Source organism: Heloderma suspectum, chromosome 6 (genome assembly GCF_057233095.1).
Source record: "Heloderma suspectum isolate Gila_16-S chromosome 6, 16-S_ref, whole genome shotgun sequence".
Taxonomy (NCBI): Eukaryota; Metazoa; Chordata; class Lepidosauria; order Squamata; family Helodermatidae; genus Heloderma; species Heloderma suspectum.
Window position 1 is genome coordinate 128,984,663 of NC_139463.1, and position 20,717 is coordinate 129,005,379.

The following is a 20,717-nucleotide window of genomic DNA, read 5'->3' on the forward strand; positions in this document are numbered from 1 at the left end:
TCAGGCAAGAAAACAAACACTGCACGCACCTTGCAGGTCACCACCACTGGAGAGTCCTGTCCTTCCATTGCCTCTTTTCCCTTTTTGTGTCTAGCTTTGTGATTGTTCTAGACTAGCCTGTGCCTGCTCCTCTACTCAGTAGAGGTTAAAAGCAGAGTCCCACTGGTGTGGAAGTGTGTGTTACAAGACAAATAAATGGGAAAAAGTTAGTTAAAAAAGAAAAAAACATGTTAGGGACCTCCCCCTTGACCTCCCCTGCCGAACTCCCCTGGCCAACTCCTGTTTGCTCCCCCTGTCCGCTTGCTCTGGTCGCTCAATCTCTGGGAACTTGCTTGCTTCTGTAGTCCCTGGACCAGCTGGAGCAGCTTGCTCTGCTCTGCTCTGCTCAGCTGGGAGGCGGGAAACAGACTGAAGCTTCCTGCCCAGTCAGCTGCTGGGAGTACTCAGGCCACACACCCCCAGTTCAGTTGGAGCTCTCAGAAGCACCTGGTGAGCTCACGGCCACTCAGAAGGATAAAGGGCAGCCCCCTGGGCTTCCTGCAGCCCACTTACCTCTTAGCCTCTGTCTCCTTTGTCTCTTCTACCACTGCAACTCCCCTGGCCAACAACTAAATATGTTTTAATTGATTGGGTGCTATTTGTTTTATTGTTGTGTTTTTAATTGTGTATTTATGGATCTGGTTTTATGTTCTGTTTTAATTAAAATTTTGTTTTTAACTTGTATTTTATTATTGTTCACTGCCTGGAGCACCACTGTTGGTGGGAAAGTGGGATTTAAAAAAAATAAATAATGCAGCTTGGAATTGCACTTCTTTAACTGATAATCCCAACTGCCGCTATTTCTACATCTGTGGAATATCTGATGAAGGCAAAGACAGTCTGTGCGTGCGTGGGGAAGAGACGCAACCAGCAATCACATTTTGGGTTCCTGGACTATACTCCATTTTGTAAGTAAAAGCGAGGAATCTGACTAGTCATACAGCAGCAATACACTTTCCAGTCCAGTCCTTTCGTAGTTAATAACATTGCAAAGAGCCTGTTGGTCTGTGCTTTTGAATGCATAGGTATGTCCTCCGCTTTTCTGCAGCCCAGACTTCAGCCAACTGCTTCAGCTCTGTGGTATACAGATTAAGCGTTTTCTTAGAGAATGTTTGAAGCTATCTTTACCTATACCTAAGAACACACCAGAGAACTGAGATTTAACAGGTTGCTACATATGCACATCCCTCCCACTGAACTACATCATTTCCACCCCACCCCCACAAGCAGACAGTCTGGGTATGTCCTGAGTTTCCCATTTATTATGACAAGTTGGTTTCCTACTCATCTATGCTGCTTTGCCTTTTCTTCAGCTCCTCCAGATGATAAAGAACTGACAAGTCTCTGACATTGTCAAGCCTTTTTCGTTTTGGCCCCTTTTTCTTCCTCTGGCACAGCTCCTTGGGTGGTGGAAGTTTCTGCATGGTTGAAATCATCGGCCAGGGGAAGGAGCTTTCCCCAGCCACAGCAGGTCTTTGTGCTACGCAGCCAGATGTCTGAAGCGTAAAGAAAACAAGTTCGACATTGATTCATAAGCTGACATTACTTTTCATGATGATGATGATAACAAAGACGTTCATAGAGATGGCCGAAGCTGGAGGTATGTCTTCAGTCACCATTTGGGCTGTGTGGAGGATTTTTACAAACTTCCATTCCTGGAATGTTGTAGCACCTACAACTGATATTTGGTCTCTCTAAAGTTTAATCAACTCAGAAGGTGCCCTTAATTAATCAATCAGCAATGTTGTAAAAACAACAACTTCAAACCAATTATTTTTTTTCTTACACATACTTATCAAAATTGCAAGTGGCAAGATGTGCCATCGTAAAAGAGGAACTCCTTTGTGTGTGTGAAGGGGAGGGGTGCCTCATCTAAAGTGATATTTGCTGTGACACATCTATGCATTGTCTTCAAAACCTAAAAAGTATGCTTTTTTCATAAGAATGAACACTTTTTCTGATATTAATAAACTGATCAATGAGCAATCAACTAAAACTCAGATGGTTAATCAACTAAGATTTCTTTAGTCTGGTGACAGCCCTACTCTGAATGTTTTCGATTCAAAATAAATATATAGTACACTAGAAAGGCCTTCAGCCACAGTTATGTTTGACTAGCCCAGCTCTCCCCAACCTGGTGCCCTCCAGATGTGCCGGACAACAACTCCAAGGATGCTGCAAATTGTAGTCCAACACATCTAGAGGGCACCAGGTTGTGGAAGGCTAAGCTAGTTCAGTGTGTGAAATTCAGTCTGCGATCCTTACTTATTTGGGAGTAAGTCCCATCAAACTCAATTGGATTTACTTCTGAGTAAACATGTATCCCCTTCATGGATCACTGCCTTGTTGTGGCGAAGGGGCTTGCGTAACTCAGTGAAGCCATAAGCTATGCCGTGCAGGGCCACCCAAGACGGACAGGTCATGGCAGAGAGTTCTGACAAAATGTGGTCCACTGGAGAAGGAAATGGCAACCCACTCCAGTATTCTTGCCAAGAAAACCCCATGGAACATATCACAAGGCTAAAAGAGATGACGCCGGAAGATGAGCCCCTCAGGTCGGAAGGTGTCCAATATGCTACTGGGGAAGAGCAGAGGGTATTTCCAAGTAGCGCCAGAAAGAGTGAAGCGGCTGGGCCCAAGCCGAAAGGACACTCAGCTGTGGATGTGTCTGGCGGTGAAAAGAAAATCCGATGCTGTAAAGAACAATATTGTTTAGGAACCTGGAATGTCAGATCAATGAATCGAGGTAAGCTGGAGGTGGTCAAACATGAGATGGCAAGATTGAACATCGACATCTTGGGAATCAGCGAACTAAAATGGACAGGCATGGGTGAATTTAATTCAGGTGACCATCATATCTACTATTGTGGGCAAGAATCCCTTAGAAGAAATGGAGTAGCACTCATAGTCAACAAAAGGGTGGGAAAAGCAGTACTGGGGTACAATCTTAAAAATGATAGAATGATCTCAGTACGAATCCAAGGCAAACCATTCAACATCACAGTAATTCAAGTCTATGCCCCAACCACTGAGGCCGAAGAAGCTGAGGTTGATCGGTTCTATGAAGACCTACAACACCTTCTAGAACTAACACCAAAAAAAGATGTCCTCTTCATCATAGGGGATTGGAACGCTAAAGTAGGAAGACAAGAAATCACTGGGATAACAGGCAGGCATGGCCTTGGTGTACAAAATGAAGCAGGACAAAAGCTAATAGAGTTTTGCCAAGAGAACATGCTGATCATAGCAAACACTCTTTTCCAACAGCACAAGAGGCGACTCTACACATGGACGTCACCAGATGGTCAATATCGAAATCAGATTGATTATGTCCTTTGCAGCCAAAGATGGAGAAGCTCCATACAGTCAGTAAAAACAAGACCTGGAGCTGACTGTGGCTCAGATCATGAGCTGCTTCTTGCAAAATTTCAGCTTAAATTGAAGAACATAGGGAAAACCACTAAACCGTTCAGGTATGACCTAAATCATATCCCTGATGAATATACAGTGGAGGTGAGGAATAGATTTCAGGGATTAGACCTGATAGACAGAGTGCCTGAGGAACTATGGACGGAGGTCCGTAACATTGTTCAGGAGGCAGCAACGAAATCCATCCCAAAGAAAAAGAAATGCAAGAAAGCAAAGTGGCTGTCTGATGAGGCTTTACAAGTAGCTGAGGAAAGAAGGGAAGCGAAAAGCAAGGGAGAAAGGGGAAGATATACCCAACTGAATGCAGAGTTCCAGAGAATAGCAAGGAGAGACAAGAAGGCCTTCTTAAATGAACAATGCAAAGAAATCGAGGAAAACAACAGAATGGGAAAGACTAGAGATCTCTTCAAGAAAATCGGAGATCTCAAGGGAACGTTTTGTGCGAAGACGGGCATGATAAAGGACAAAGAAGGCAGGGACCTAACAGAAGCAGATGAGATTAAGAAGAGGTGGCAAGAATACACAGAAGAACTATACAGGAAAGATCTGAATGTCCCTGATAGCCATGAGAGTGCGGTCACTGAACTTGAGCCGGACATCCTCGAGAGTGAAGTCAAGTGGGCCTTAGGAAGCATTAGTAACAACAAAGCTAGCGGAGATGACAGTATTCCAGCCGAGCTATTTAAAATCCTAAAAGATGATGCTGTTAAAGTGCTGCATTCAATATGCCAACAAATCTGGAACACTCAACAGTGGCCACAAGACTGGAAAAGGTCCGTTTACATTCCAATTCCAAAGAAGGGCAACGCCAAAGAGTGTTCAAACTACCGCACCATTGCGCTCATTTCACATGCCAGCAAGGTGATGCTCAAAATCCTACAAGCTAGGCTTCAGCAGTATGCGAACCGAGAACTACCGGAAGTACAAGCTGGGTTTCGAAGAGGCAGAGGAACTAGAGATCAAATCGCCAACATTCGCTGCATCATGGAGAAAGCAAGAGAATTCCAGAAAAACGTCTATTTCTGCTTCATTGACTACGCTAAAGCCTTTGATTGTGTGGATCACAACAAACTGTGGCAAATTCTTAAAGTGATGGGAGTACCAGACCACCTTACCTGTCTCCTGAGAAACCTGTACGAGGGTCAAGAAGCAACAGTAAGAACCAGACATGGAACAACCGATTGGTTCAAAATTGGGAAAGGAGTACGACAAGGCTGCATATTGTCACCCTGCTTATTTAACTTATATGCAGAGTACATCATGAGAAATGCCGGGTTGGATGAATCAGAGGTCGGAATTAAGATTGCTGGGAGAATTATCAACAACCTCCGATATGCAGATGATACCACCCTAATGGCAGAAAGCGAAGAGGATCTCAAGAGCCTCTTGTTGAGGGTGAAAGAGGAGAGTGCAAAAGCTGGTTTGAAACTCAACATTAAAAAAACTAAGCTCATGGCATCTGGCCCCATCACTTCCTGGCATATAGAAGGGGAAGAAATGGAAGCAGTGACAGATTTTACTTTCTTGGGCTCCAAGATCACCGCAGACGGTGACTGTAGCCCTGAAATTAAAAGACGCTTGCTCCTTGGGAGGAAAGCTATGGCCAACCTAGACAGCATAGTAAGAAGCAGAGACATCACCTTGCCGACAAAGGTCCGTCTAATCAAAGCTATGGTTTTCCCAGTAGTAATGTATGGCTGTGAGAGCTGGACTATAAGGAAGGCTGAGCGCCGAAGAATTGATGCTTTCGAACTGTGGTGCTGGAGAAGACTCTTACGAGTCCCCTGGACTGCAAGGAGGTCAAATCAGTCCATCCTAAAGGAAATCAACCCTGAGTGCTCATTGGAAGGACAGATAATGAAGCTGAAGCTCCAATATTTTGGCCACCTAATGCGAAGAGAAAACTCCCTGGAAAAGACCCTGATGCTGGGATAGACTGTAGGCAAAAGGAGAAGGGGACGGCAGAGGATGAGATGGCTAGATAGCATCACGGATGCAATGAATATGAACTTGAGCACGCTCCGGGAGAGAGCGCAGGACAGGAAGGCCTGGCGTGCTATGGTCCATGGGGTCACGAAGAGTCGGACACGACTGAACGACTGAACAACAACAACAAACATGTATAAGTTCACACTGTGAATCTCTCTTCCCCCATCCCCCAGATACTTCACAGCTCCCTTGGTTTCCTAATGACTTCCCCCACTCATTCTACTTCCAAGGTTCTTTTGCCTCTTCAGGCTGTGGGAGGGTTTGCACGTCACTTTAAGCCATAGTGGTTTATGAGCTCCTCACTTATAAGCCACTGTCCCCCACACACAATCAGATAAATAAGCTACTATGCATAGCTTATTTTCGCCGCCCTGGCCCCACCTCCCTCTACGGTCCTCCTGCTTGGCTGGGATGGTATCCCAGCTTCCTTTGTGCTGGATACCTCTCCCCGCCAACTCTCACACTGCAGCTACGTCACATTCCTCTCTCCAGTTGGCCAGCTGCATGCGAGCGGGCATCTTCTTCTTTCCCTGCCTAGTCACCACCAATCTCACCCCAGTGTCAATCCTTACCCGCTTCCTGGCACCCCCCGCACCATCACCCCCCACAAGCTGTGTCACACCAGAACTTGCTCTCGGAGTCCAGCAACTCTGATTATGGAGTTCACACCATGCTGCTCTTAGGTGGATAAGAGCAGGCCAGGCTGTTTTTATTTTAAGCAGTTGCTAAGCCACCCAAAGGAGCAAAAACCCCATGTGCACCAAAAGGGGTGGCGTCTATAAACCCTTGGAAGTTTGCAGGATTGGGGCTAAACTTCATACACAGCTTCTCCGAGTAGGGAGGCATTCGATGCTCCATCAAAACCCTGCACCCTCCCCACCTCCTTCCCATCATTTCCCCCACTGGCAGTAGCGCACTTTTGACACAGGCTTCTTTTCCCACTGTGCACTACGTTGCAGTAGTGCTATTTTGCAGTAGCACAGTAGCGCTATTTTGAGGCAGCACTATTTCACTCATTTGCTACTTCCCAGTTGTGCAATTTGGCTATAGGACAATTGGCACTTTGTGATGCTGCTCTTTATTTTTACTATGTACTATGTCACAGTAGCGCTATTTCATGGTAGCGCTATTTTGGTGTTTCAGGGGCAGTTTAGAGCTTTTCTCATTGGCTCTCTGTACCTGGCTGCTAGGAAGGTATCAGAAACAGAGATCTGCTGGCTGGAGCAGAGCAGTGGCAGCAGTTTTTGCTGCTCTTGCCAAGCAGGACAGAGCGCAGGACAGGAAGGCCTGGCGTGCTATGGTCCATGGGGTCACGAAGAGTCGGACACGACTGAACGACTGAACAACAACAACAACAACACAGAGAAGAAGGCCAGGATGTCTTCTTGATCATCCCAGAGTGCACGACACGGAATAATGGGCTCAAGTTACAGGAAGCCAGATTCCGGCTGAACATTAGGAAAAACTTCCTGACTGCAAGAGCAATATGACAATGGAACCAATTACCTGGGGAGGTGGTGGGCTCTCCCACACTGGAGGCCTTCAAGACGAGGCTGGACAGCCATTTGTCAGGGATGCTCTGACTTGGATTCCTGCATTGAGCAGGGGGTTGGACTCGATGGCCTTGTAGGCCCCTTCCAACCCTACTATTCTATGATTCTATGATTCTATACGAGACTTCAGTTGCCCCTTTGGTGGCAGGCTTCTGGGGGAGAAAAATTGAGTGGGGGAGCACCAACTAACCTATGAGTCCTCAACCTAATGAGCTCAGCTCCACACAGCCAAGAGCATCCCTAATTAGCAACTATCAGTGAGCTAAGTGTAGAGAAATCATAACACTTGAAGATACGCACCATGCTGCATGTCAGAAGATAATTAATCCAGAGGAGTAAAAGTGAAGAGGTGAAAATCCCAGTTCCAATTGTTTTTTCCAGCTCATTAAAATATATTTTTATTTTAAAACCAAGATTCACCTGCTTCTCCCCAAGAGAATTACTTTATTTATGGAGGAAAAGGAGTGACAACCCACGAAAGCTGTTTTATTTCAGGAGATTGCCATCTTATTGCCCATGTATACTTATCCACAGCTGGTGGAGGGCAGAAAACAGAGAAGAAAAGGAACCCTCCCTGGCACTGAAAATGGTCTTCGTTCCCATGACTGTTGATGGTCAGACTCCTGACTGTCTCCCTAGAAGGAAATTTAAGTGCAAAAGGCTGCCAGGGAGGTCCCACTGCTCACTGGAATGTGAGGGGAAAGCAACATAAACCTGGGCTACCAAAATGTGGATTAGAATTGCAAAGCAATCAATCTGTTAAAAAAGAGAGAGTGATAGTGCTGCTATCACACACCCCAAACATGAGAAATTGCCATACATACTGGTTTGTGTTATTCCTGTAACTGTGGGAGCAGCCAGGAACACTGTTCGTACGATGAATATAAGACTTGGGAGTTATTGGTGTAGCAGCATCTTAAGTCATATTGAACCAAACAGGTGGTGAGAAGGGAGGAATTGGTGCTATCTAAGGTGGGAAAAGTGACTTCACTTTCAGATACAGGCTCATATGAAGAGCAATCTGGCTCAGACCAAAGACCTCTCTAGTCCAGCTTTGTGTTCATACAGTGCCCAACCAGCTGCTCACAGGAAGCCCACAACTAGGACATGAGTACCAGAGCACCCTCTTGCTCATGTTCCCCAGCAGCTGATATGGAGAGGCATATTCCCTCTGACACTGGAGGTAATACATGGCCATCATGACTAGTAGCCATTGATATCCTTATCCTCCATGAGCAGTAGAAACAAGGCTTTTTAGACTGAAAGAACTGGGCATGTTTAGCCTTGAGAAGAGAAGACTGAGGGGAAATAGGATAGCACTCTTCAAGTACTTGAAAGGTTGTCACAGAGAAGAAGGCCAGGATCTCTTCTTGATCATCCCAGAGTGCACGACACGGAATAATGGGCTCAAGTTACAGGAAGCCAGATTCCAGCTGAACATCAGGAGAAACTTCCTGACTGTCAGAGCAATACGACAATGGAACCAATTACCTGGGGAGGTGGTGGGCTCTCCCACACTGGAGGCCTTCAAGACGAGGCTGGACAGCCATTTGTCAGGGATGCTCTGACTTGGATTCCTGCAGTGAGCAGGGGGTTGGACTCGATGGCCTTGTAGGCCCCTTCCAACCCTACTATTCTATGATTCTATGATTCTATGTATTGGACGTGGAAGCCCTAGCACTTGCACTTTGGGATGGGGACAGCAGTAAATCTACATTTTAAAAGAAAAGCTCTCTTGCCAACCCCAGACCTCGCAACCCAATAAAATTAGAAGAAAAGGGGATTATGAGGGACATGAGAAGCTGCCTTTTATCTGGCCCATCTAGTCCAGTATTGTCTGTATTGACTAGCAGCAACTCTGCAGGGTCTCTGGCAGAGAGAGGCTGTCCCCAATTCTTCCTATTGGGTCAGTTTTTTTGCCTGGAGATGCCAACCAGGGATTGAGCCTGAGACTTTCTGCATGCACTCTACTTTTGAGCTATGTCCCTTCCTCTACATGATTGCCAGATTCTTGAGAGTATAGGCCAGCAAAGCTCCTGGATCCAGTTCTCAGATGCTGGCTCTGTGGTGCCCTTGCACAGCTCCATCTCTTTTCAGTGGGGCTTGCGCAGGAGAACTTTCTTGAGGGGGTGGTGGTTCTGCCCTATATTAGCCTGTGGGAGGAGGTTGCCATTTGGATTCTGCATCCCCCCCCCCGCCCTGCCAACTTTTAAGCAAACTAAACGTATTTACAGAGCAATACTATGTGCTGATGCTGGCTGAGGGAGCCATATGTTTTGGCAGAAGCCCTGCTTTGCCAGCAGAACATGAAATATGCAGCCTGCATGAAAGATAAGGTGGTGGAGCGTGCTGCACTTTCAGCCAGAAAGATACACTAGTGAAAAGGGCAAAGTGGAATGGGGTTCTGGAGAGAATGGGAAGAGCACACACATGCCCTATCCCATACTATGGCGTGAGCCACTGGGGGCTGCTGCTGTCAGCTGTGGTTGCCTTTGTTGTATTTTCTAGCCTTCCCCCTGGCTGCTTGACAAAAGGGTCTTTCCTTCCCTGGGTAGGTCTTGAACCCATGTCCCAAGGAGGACTGTGTGTGATCACTGCAGGGATCCTGCCGGTGAGTTTTGTGGGTGCTATGTTGCATGGGCTGTCCTTTCCCTTTGTGCTTCCACAATGGTGGTTGTGAGCAGCAATAGGGGGTTCAACCCCCTGCCTGTAGGGGTTAGGGACTGGCAGTAGCGTTATCGTTGTGGGCTGTGCCACTGAGGCTGATGAACTGGGGGCACTGTGGCGTCATTTCGTGTGATGTGCATATGTCGTGATGCAGGGGTGTGTGCTGAGGGCATGTCCTCATCATCATGGTTCATTGGCTTCCTCCCTGTAGCAGCATGTGGGAGTTGTCACTGGCAGAGTCCCTGATTAGTGGGCTTTGGTGGTGTTTCCAGGAATGCTACCATTTTTACGCCATTTTATGAGTTATGTGCTTCCCCCTCCCCTCCTGGGCTGAGGGGGTATAGGATATGGTATCTGCTCTGCTGGTATAGCAGCAAGCAAGGTGTATCCTCAGTGAAATAGACATATAGGATTGCTTGGCCTGAAGCCTAGTGTGTCTGAGATTCTCCAGGTAAAAGAATTATCTTCCACTGTGAAGAGAGGGGAGAATCTCAGGCACGCTCAGCTTCAGGTGCATTCCCCCCCTCGCAGAAAGTTATCAGGTTCCTTAGAGCAAATGAGGTTTGCTAACACATCTGCAGAACTAAGCCAACTATCAGGACAAATGCTATTTGTGTTTTCCTATTTTTACATAGGGCATTAGTTCCACAGGAGGAGAAGCCAGCTCAGGCCAGCTGAGGAGAAGAGGGGCTAGATACCTTACAGCAGTCCCCTCTTCTGGTTCTTCCCCCAACCTGATGGTTCCTGGCAGCCTTACCAGTCTGCCCTCGGGTCTGGTGGTGCTGCTGCTGAATGCCAGGTCGGCCCAAAATAAAATCTCCCTCATCCATTATTTGATTGTGGATGGGGGGGCTGACCTGGCATGTATTACTGAGACATGGGTGGGGGAACAGGGAGGGGTCACTCTCTCCCAGCTGTGCCCTCCTGGGTACTTGGTGCAGCACCAACACCAACTTGAGGGTCGGGGAGGGGGGGTTGCCGTGGTCTATAGGAATTCAATCTCCCTCTCCAGGCTTCCTGCTCATTCGAATGCAGATCTTGAGCGTTTGTACCTTGTGTTGGGTACCCGGGACAGATTAGGGATTCTGTTGGTGTACCGCCCACCCCGCTGCCCATCAGACTCCCTGCCGGAGCTGACGGAGGTGGTCTCAGACTTGGTGTTGAGGACCCCCAGGATGATGGTCCTGGGGGATCTCAACTTCCATGCCGAGGCCGCTGTATCCGGGGCGGCTCAGGACTTCATGGCCGCCATGACAACCATGGGGCTGTCCCAACATGTCATCGGTCCAACGCATACAAAAGGACACACGCTTGACCTGGTTTTCTCGACTGGGCAGGAGGATGGTGATCTGAAAGTGGAGGAATTAACACCTGTCCCTTTGTCATGGACAGATCACTTCCTGCTGAGGTTTAGACTCCTGGCGGCCTTTCCCCTCTGCAAGGGTGGGGGACCTATTAAAATGGTCCGCCCCCGGAGATTAATGGATTCCAGAGGGCTCTGGGGGATTTTCCTGCTGGTATGGCTGGTGCTCCTGTCGAAGCCCAGGTCGCTCTGTGGAATGCAGAGATGACTCGGGCGGTTGACACGATCGCGCCCAAGCGCCCTCTCCCTCTGAGCAGAGCCCGGCCAGCTCCTTGGTATACACCTGAGCTGAGGGCAATGAAGCAAGAGGGGAGACGGCTACAACGCAGCTGGAGGAAAACTCGTGCTGAGTCTGACCCAACACAGGTAAGAGCCCACTATCGAGCCTACTCTGTGGCGGTGAGGGTGGCAAAGAGACAGTTCTTTTCCAACAGCATTGCATCTTCTCAGTGTCGTCCAGCGGAGCTTTTCCGAGTGGTTCGTGGCCTGTTACATTCTGGGCCAGGGAGAGAGATGGTGGAACCCTCGGTAGCACGCTGTGACGAGTTTGCACGGCACTTTGAGGTTAAAGTCGCTCAGATTCGTCATGAATTGGACACCACCATTAATGCAGTTCCATTGGTAGAGGCGTTCAGAGCACCGTCTGGTCCAATTTTATTGGATGAGTTTCAGTTACTGAGGCCTGAGGATGCGGACAAGGTGCTTGGCCAAGTCCGATCGACCACTTGTGTGCTTGACCCTTGCCCTTCATGGCTTATTAAATCAAACAAGGAGGGGATGTCTGGCTGGGTCCAGGAGGTTGTAAATTCCTCCTTGAGAGAGGGAGTGGTGCCTGCCGCTTTAAAAGAGGCAGTAATTAGACCACTCCTGAAAAAGCCTAACCTGGACCCAGAGGATGTTAACAATTATAGGCCAGTGGCCAACATCCCCTTCCTGGGCAAGGTGCTTGAGCAGGTGGTTGTAGGACAGCTCCAGGCACTCTTGAATGAAACAGATTATCTAGATCCATTTCAATCGGGCTTCAGGCCTGGTTTTGGAACAGAAACTGCCTTGGTCGCCCTGTGGGATGACCTCTGCCGGGAGAGGGACAGGGGGAGTGCGACCCTGTTGATTCTCCTGGACCTCTCAGCGGCTTTCGAGACCATCGACCATGGCATCCTTCTGGATAGGTTGTCTGGGTTGGGAGTTGGAGGCGCTGCACTACAGTGGTTCCGCTCCTACTTGGATGGCCGATTCCAGAAGGTGGTGCTGGGGGATTATTGCTCTGTGCCATGGCAATTGTGCCATGGGGTTCCACAGGGCTCTATTTTATCCCCCATGCTGTTTAACATCTACATGAAACCGCTGGGGGAGGTTATCCGGAGGTGTGGGCTGAGGTGCCATCAATATGGGGATGACACCCAGCTCTACCTCTCTTTCTCATCAAAACCAGGTGAGGCAGTGGCTGTCCTGAACCAGTGCCTGGGCATGGCAATGGACTGGATGAGGGCCAATAAACTGAAACTCAATCCAGACAAGACGGAGGTACTGTTAGTGGGTGGTTCGTCTGCCTGGCTAGGTGATATTCAACCTGTTCTGGAGGGGGTGCACTCCCCCTAAAGGATCAGGTTCGTAGTTTGGGGGTGCTCTTGGATCCAGAACTGTCACTTGAGGCACAGGTGAACTCAGTGGCACGGAGCACTTTTTATCAGCTTAGGCTGGTATACCAACTACGCCCTTATCTGGACAGAGATAGCCTTGCTACAGTTATCCATGCTCTGATAACTTCTCATCTGGATTACTGCAATGCGTTATACGTGGGGCTGCCTTTGAAAACGGTCCGGAAACTTCAGCTGGTCCAAAATAGGGCAGCAAGATTGTTAACAGGGACTGGCCTGCGAGCTCATATTATGCCAGTACTTTTCCAGCTGCACTGGCTGCCAGTCCATTTCCGGGCCCGATTCAAAGTGCTGGTGTTAACATTCAAAGCCCTTAATGGCTTGGGGCCAGGTTACCTGAAGGATCGCCTCCTCCCATATGTGCCTGCCCGGACCTTAAGATCATCATCAGCAGGCCTTCTCCATGAGCCCCTGCCAAAGGAAGTGAGGCGGGTGGCTACTAAGAGGAGGGCTTTTTCTGTTGTGGCACCCCGGCTCTGGAATGAGCTCCCTAGTGAGTTTCGCCTGGCACCTACATTGTATTCCTTTAGGCGCCAGGTGAAGACCTTTTTATTTTCCCAGGCATTTTAGCATTTTAGCTTTCTAAATTTTTATCTTTGTTGTTTTAAATCTGTATTTTAAACTCCTGCACTGCTGCTAGGTTTTACTGTGGTTGTATTGTTATATTGTAGTTTTAATGTTCTATATATTTTAAATTGTTTTATTGTATGTTGTTTGGTTTTAATTTTTGTGAACCGCCCAGAGAGCTTCGGCTATTGGGCGGTATAGAAATAAATAAATAAATAAATAGCAAATAAGTTCAAATAAAGCCTCATGCCATCCATGAAAAACCTACCAGCAGGGGCGGTGCTTCGCGGTAATCTTCCATGCAGTGGAAGCTGAAAGATAAATGTGCAGCTAAGTACTGTTGGCTTTTACTTCAAACTTCCTTATATATTAAATTCATTACTAGGAGGGTGGGGATGCTTTTAGTGTATCATATAGATACCCCCCCTGCTAGAATCCCAAACACAAGCGGGCTTAAGGCTGGAATCACTTCCAAAGAGCCAAAAGCCCCAATTTACATCAGCACATTGTTTTTATAGATATTAGGACACATATGCAAAATCTCTCCCACCCCTTTCTGTGCCCTTTCTGGGTTTGCAGTATTTAGCATTTCTTCTCCTAGCACCATTGTTTATAATACAAGAAATGGGTTATAGGGTAGCCATGATAAGCAGAGAACAGAAGAGAACAGCAGAGAACAAGATATACAACTCTATGCTGACCTTAGCCTTTGTTGACAAGATAAGAAATTCCTGTGTCTCGTCAGCTTACAAACATATATTTCAGAGAGCAAGAGCTCAGCAAGAACATGAAGCATGAGACTGCATGAGGCTACTCAGTCTGACCCCCGATATGGCTGCTACATTAGAAGCCATGGGCACTCAGCAAGCACAGGGATGTACACTATCTCCCACAGGACTGGGCCTGTGCTTTGCCCCTGTGTACAATCTGGTTTGGCACTGCAAATTACCTTGGTTGTTGGCTCAGCCTATCCCAGAAGTCACTATTGGGATAGGCAGAGCTGGAAGTATCTTCTGGTCGATATCTGCTGACCATCTTGGACTGCCTTGAATGGGAGATGGAGCAAATATAAATTACATAGAAGCAGGTCCAACATAAATATTGCATTGACATTTTAAAGCATGCTAGAATGCTCAGACTTTGGCATCTCCAGGGGCAGGGGGCGTTAGTTCAACAGCTGTGGAACCAATGGATTGGATCCAGGGTAGGAACGCATAGGTTGCATTGAAATCAATGTGAATAGTTAGTTGTTATTAACTTAGATCCCAGCAATTTCAATTGGAACAAAGTGTAACTAAATCTGGATCCAATCCTTTATCTGTAGCAGGTATGGGTAGAACTCCAGATATTTTGGACTTCGAGTCTCAGCATTCCTGACCACTGGGTGTGCTGGCAGAGGCTTCTAGGAGTTGAAGTCCAAAACATCTGGAGATCTACCTTCTGCCCACCCCTCATCTACAGGTCCACAGTCCAGAAGCTGCCAACAAGACTCCACCTTTACCCCATGGGGTGAGGGAAAAGCCTGCCATCATCTACTTGCCTTTCTGAATTAATTTGACATCCCCTCTGGACCCTTCGTCCAAATTTCTTGGAAGAAAACAACAGGCTTATATACCACCAATTCTGCATTAAAGAACCCCCTCTATTTCCTGGAGAGGAATCATTCAAAACGACAATGAAACCAGATTGCCCTGCAGATCAGCCCACTCTCCACTAAAACACAGCATTAGCTCACAGAGGGGGGGAGGGGAAATGGGCTATCAAGGATAATAGCTGGACTTTTTGACTGGTGAGGGAATCAGGTTGCCCCCAAAGCTTAGTGTGCATCCTTAATGTAAAAGGAACATGAGGGAGGCTGAGGCCACATCAGAGTGGCAGTGTAACATTTTAGACAGATCAGCCAATAATGTGAATAAAAGGGGGGGAACTGGATTGTTGCTGTCTCATACGAATATTTATTTTCAGTAGAGGATGTGCCTCTGTCTTTCTATCTGTCCATCACCACCATAGCTCCAAGACCGTGAAAACAAGGCACCTGAAATGTGGCATGTATACTAGGGGGACCCTAGGAATGTGCACTGCAGGACTGTTTGTTTTAAAACGCATTAGTTTTAATTAATGTAAGTGTATCCATGTGGTTGAAGCCTACAGCTACATTTTCAGCCACTAGGGGCAGACTTGAGGCTCTAGCGCATAGCCTGCACTCCATGCCATTTGAGGCCGCAGCAGGTTCGTAGGCTGAGGGGCGCAGCTGCACGCCTGACCCTCCGGCTGCGTAGGGCCGTGCTTCTCAGGGGCAGCCCCTCCCTCAGGGGGCTCTAGGGGTGCGCCATGGCAGGGGCTGTGCCTAGGGGTGTCAGTGGGTGTGGCTGCACTCAGATGGGATGGGCATCATGTGTCCAACTCTGACAGCTGTTAAGTTTGCTTGAAGGCTTCGGTGTATCAACATAAGGGCTAGTCCAGCCTGTGCGAAGCTGGGTCCATTCACCAGTTTTCAATAAGGCCCAATGCATTTTGGCCTTTATATTTTTAGGGGCCTTCTTCAGGGGTAGCTTTAAAATTGACTTCTGAGAACTTAGAATGATAACTGGCAGTTGTTGAGTTGAAGAGAGATATCATTCTGAGTTCTCAGAAGACAATTTTACATCTAACCCTGAAGAAGGCCCCTAAAAATATCAGAGTTGAAACACATTGGGCTTTATTGAAAATAAAGGAATCTTTTCCAGCATCTTGAGCCATATTCTCTCTCTGTAGATCTATGGGGGATGCTTTCCAGTTTATTTATTTATTTATTTATTTATTGCATTTCTATCCCGCCTTTTTTCCTCTTGCAAGGAACCCAAGGCGGCTTACATTATCCTCCTCCTCTCCGTTTTATCCTCACAACAACAACCCTGTGAGGTAGGTTGGGCTGAGAGTGTGTGACTGGCCCAAAGTCACCCAGTGAGCTTCCTTGGCTGAGTGGGGACTAGAACCCGGATCTCCCGGCTCCCAGTCCAACACTCTCGCCACATCATATCTTGCTTTCAAATTTGCACTTTTAGGTTGACAAATAGATTTCACACTAGACACACCAGAATCGATATTATAACTTATAACTATAATCGATATTATAACTTTATAACTGAATAAACTTAAGAAAATACACTAACTTCAAAATACCAATGATCACCAGCAAAAAATGAGGAATTCACTGATAGAACTACAGTTTCCAATAAGAAAATAAGAAATCCCTCTTTTGTCAACTGATCAGGATTAAAAGAGACCCCTTGAGCAGAGCCAATAAGACCGCCATTAAAACAAACAAACAAACTAATAAAACAAATAATTCTTCCTCCTACTTCAGGGGACTCTTTCCATGAATTTTTTCTTGCTAAAATGCTCAAGTTACAATAATACCACTGCCTGGGGGCAATGAGGTTGCCTCTGATCTTGGTCACCAAGAGAGTAAATTGAACTGCAATCTTAAACACATTCAGCAAGTCCCATTGAACTCAGTGGGATTTACTTCTGAGTGAAGATAGTTGGTGTTGCACTGTAAAGCAGGTAACCGAAGTTTAAATATATTCAGGCCATTCTCTTGCCAAGAGTGCTAGGTAAAACACCTCTCTTCACAAGTAGGAATATATTTTGAGCTATACAGGGCTCCCGCCACCTCCCTGCTAGATATTTGGGTAATGTTTGGCAACTCTAAACTTCCCAGCAATTTTTTTCCTGTTTGATAATCACAGCACAAAAAGAGAGTAAAGGATTATCTTTGCTTGTAGCTCACAGAGAATGCAAAGTTCATTGCCCAGTATTCCATTATCAGTCCATCTTTCAGGTACAGCCAGGATGATAAGCAAGTAGACACAGACACATAAATACTCATAATTGCTTGTTTTCCAAGCATCCTCCTACACTTGTATTTAATAATGGATTGTTAAATTTAATAACCCCAAGTAAGTAAATGCAGCAAATGTTCCAACAGATCCTAGGGAGATCTGCAAGAAGACTCTGAAATACATTTATGGCTTAGAGAATGAGCTGTGTCTCGTCAGAGGGTAGGGTAAGATTCTGTGAAGTTAACAAATTAATATTTAATTGGTGTGGTTTTATGGGCGGTGCTGATAATTTAATTCCTGTTCTCCCCACCACCACCACTTTTTCTTACAGTATTGGAAATTGATAGAAGAAACAGAACATGATCTTGAAACCATTTACCCACCAACACTGAAATCAGTTTCTATGAGCAAATGGTTTCAGGGTTCTAGAGATAAAACTCAAGTATGGAAAAGATGTAGGCTGCTTCCAGATTAGGTTTTTATCCTGCAATCTCCCTGCCTCAACCATGGGATTTTACAGGCAGTCCAGACATCATTGTCTTCCACTTGTAACCCTCACTTCTTCCATCTTTTTTCTTTCCACAAAAAAATCCATTAAGGAGGAAAGAAGGAATAGCCATACAATGGCACTAGGAGCCATCAGCCTGGAAGTGCGTGTTTAAAATATCACTACCACAAGATGTAGTGATGGCTACCAATTTGGATGGCTTTAAAAGGGGATTAGACAAATCCATGGAGGAGAAGGCTATCATCGATGGCTACTGATGGTCATATGCTACCTCTCCTATCAGAGGCAGTATGCCTATGTACACCAGTTGCTAGGGAACATGGGAGGGAGGGTGCTGTTGCACTCATGTCTTGCTTGTGGGTTTCCCGTCAACAGGTGGCCAGCCATTGTATGAACACAATGCTGGACTAGGTAGATCCTTGGTCTGGTCCAGCAGGGCTCTTCTTATGCATCCCATGTGCTAGGGCAGGGGTAAGTAACTTGTAGCCTCCAGATGTTGCTGGACTGCAACTCCCATTAGCCCTAGCCAGCATAGCCAATGGTGAGGGTTGATGGAAGTTGCAGTCCATCTGGCATGCCACTAGGCGCTAGGGGTTGGTATGCTAACCAAGCCTTTCTCTTATTTGTTTATAATAGTCATATGCTGCTTAATTATTATAGCTTAAACAACCATTCAAATGAAAGGGTAGACTTTATTTCAACATACAGATGCATGTTACAAAAAAGAACACAACCACTTACATATTTTATTATATTAAGCCTTAATATAGTAAAATATCTAAGCAGTTTTGTTCTGTTTTGTAACAGGCCTATGTGTTGAAAATAAAGTTTAAGATACTTCCCCCACTTTAGCGTAGCTTCCCCCCCGCCATGTTGTTGAAGCTTGGTACATATGTTTGCTGTGTACATGCCACACCTCTGGAAAAAGTCCCTTTGTTCCCATGTCTGCTTTGACATGTGTACATGTGCCAGTTGACTTGTGAACAAAGCACAATGCCTTTTGATTGGTAGCAGTAAGAGCCGCCTGTCTGGAAGTACCCCTAGACAATTGTTGTGGCAGAAACACTCCACTTAACACTGTCTGAAGCAGTCATACACTACCCAAAAACACTGAGAGCCAGTGTGGTGTAGTGGCTAGAGTGTTGGACTGGGGCTCAGGAGATCCGGGTTCTAGTTCCTCCTTGGCCATGAAGCTCACTGGGTGACTTTGGGTTAGTCACTGACTCTCAGCCTGACCTACCTCACAGGGTTGTTGTGAGGATAAAATGGAGAGGAGGAAGATTATGTCAGCCGCCTTGGGTTCCTTGCAAGAGGAAAACGAACAGGATAAAAATGTGATGATGATGATGATGATGCCGCCCTCCATGAGCACTGAATCCTTAATTTTTCTAAAAAATGGTATTTATGTTCTTGTGTCTTATGCTGAGTTCATACCAAGCACCTCTATTAAAAACCATAACATTTTCTTTTTCTTTTTTTGTCCCTTTGTAGCAGTCAGCCATAGTGAGCGTTCTGACTTTAACCTGATTGCAATATGTGCACATTTCCTCTTTTCAAGATTATTAGGCTGTTCTAGGCAATATTGAAGTAGGTGGACCTCTTCATTTTTTTTGCCAAATTGCTCTAAATTTATACACAGTTGGACACATCTGGCTTGTGAATCTCAAGGCTGTGCTGAACTAAGATATTATAAGAACTGGGAAAAAAAACTCCAAGGGGAATGAACATCACAGAGAGGAAGGCAATTTTTTCTCACAGATTTATCAAGGATTGTTTAAAACACAACAGCATCTTAATCCAAAGTAAGAGGTTATTTCTAACCTCTAGAAGAAAAATTGGGGTAGTTAAAGATTATACTGAGCGGTACTAATATCTTCACATCTTTCAGTTCCGTTTCTCTCTGCCACCTGCTGGTAACCTTTGCTTAGGATGTCTTGTTTTACACTTTACAAATTGCTCTTTATCACTTCCACTCCCTGTTAAAGCAACAGCAGCAAAGTCAATAGCAACAACAATCAAAGCAGTATTTTATCATTTTGCAGGTGGGGCTCCTTGAACTCTCGGGATGATGACTTCACTGAAGAAATCCTAAAAAGGCAAACTTCCCCCTCTCAGTCTTTCCTTATTATCATGCTCTTGCCACTCACAAGCATTCAGAATTGTGAGCCAGCCCAAACCAATCTACAAAAATAACTAGATTATGATTCCTTTTCATAATTTCCTTGTTGCTTTTTACAAATTTCTTCCCAGCCATCACGAGGAAAAACAAGATAAAGGAGGAGACCAGGGGTTGATTTGCTGCAGCGGAAGAGCCAATCCAGTTTTATTACCAAACAATACAGGGTGAGATGGTTCAGATGTAATGCCAAGCCATCATTTGTGTTAGTGTCCGAAATAGCACCATTGAACAAACTATGGTTTGCAAGTGGTCACCAAATTTGGACTGGAGTCCATGGTTTGAATTTGGTCTGAAAGACACAGTTTGGGCAAACTGGCTTTGTGTTGTACCTGGCCCAACAAACCAAGGGTGTGTGTGTGTGTGTGTGTGTGTGTGTCCATAGCCCTCGGAGCATCTGGGGATTCTCAGACAAAGTAGGGGAAGTGGAAAACTGCATATGCCATGGTTTGGCATTAAATCTGAAAGTACCTGTGACTGCCGATGTGGTGTATGCAACAAAAATGTGTAGGTGAATTTATCAACAAGCAGAAGCACAGACATATAAAAGCCATGTACATGTTACAAGGCCAGCCATTTTCCTCCTCTTTTTAAAACTACAATATTGATCTCTGTGGTTAATTGAAGAAACATACTTTACGAAGGGCATCAGAGAAGCACAGCTGTCGTCTCCTTCCATAGCTTGACAGACCTTGTGTATCTGCTGTTCAGATCTCCCACCGCTGACTCACAATTACACCTTTTCTCCTCTCTCAATTCTCCGGTTAGCCTGAAATTAATAACAGCCATTTCACACACTGAACTCATCAAGCCAGGCAGCATGCCTCACAAGGCACCTCATTCCTATAGGATTCTCACCTTACATAGGACTATTCGGTGGTGTAGGTCTTTGTGGTTGTTATTTTGTGTATGTGTGTGTGTTACAACACAGCTAACACAATAGC

At 46.1% G+C, this 20,717-nt stretch overlaps 1 protein-coding gene across 1 annotated transcript in view; it reads right to left on the minus strand.

Annotated features, from left to right (window-relative positions):
* The window catches only part of INCA1 (inhibitor of CDK, cyclin A1 interacting protein 1), a 35,564-nt gene extending 15,022 nt beyond the window's left edge, over positions 1-20,542 (minus strand). Inside the window, exons 1-4 of the mRNA XM_084806894.1 lie at positions 20,409-20,542; positions 14,215-14,310; positions 13,534-13,576; positions 1,324-1,535 (exon numbers count right to left, since the gene is read on the minus strand). Of these exons, the coding sequence (XP_084663020.1) occupies positions 1,324-1,535; positions 13,534-13,576; positions 14,215-14,310; positions 20,409-20,452 (395 nt within the window). The 5' untranslated portion in view covers positions 20,453-20,542. The remainder of the gene's footprint in view (positions 1-1,323; positions 1,536-13,533; positions 13,577-14,214; positions 14,311-20,408) is intronic.
* Positions 20,543-20,717: the final 175 nt, after the last annotated feature.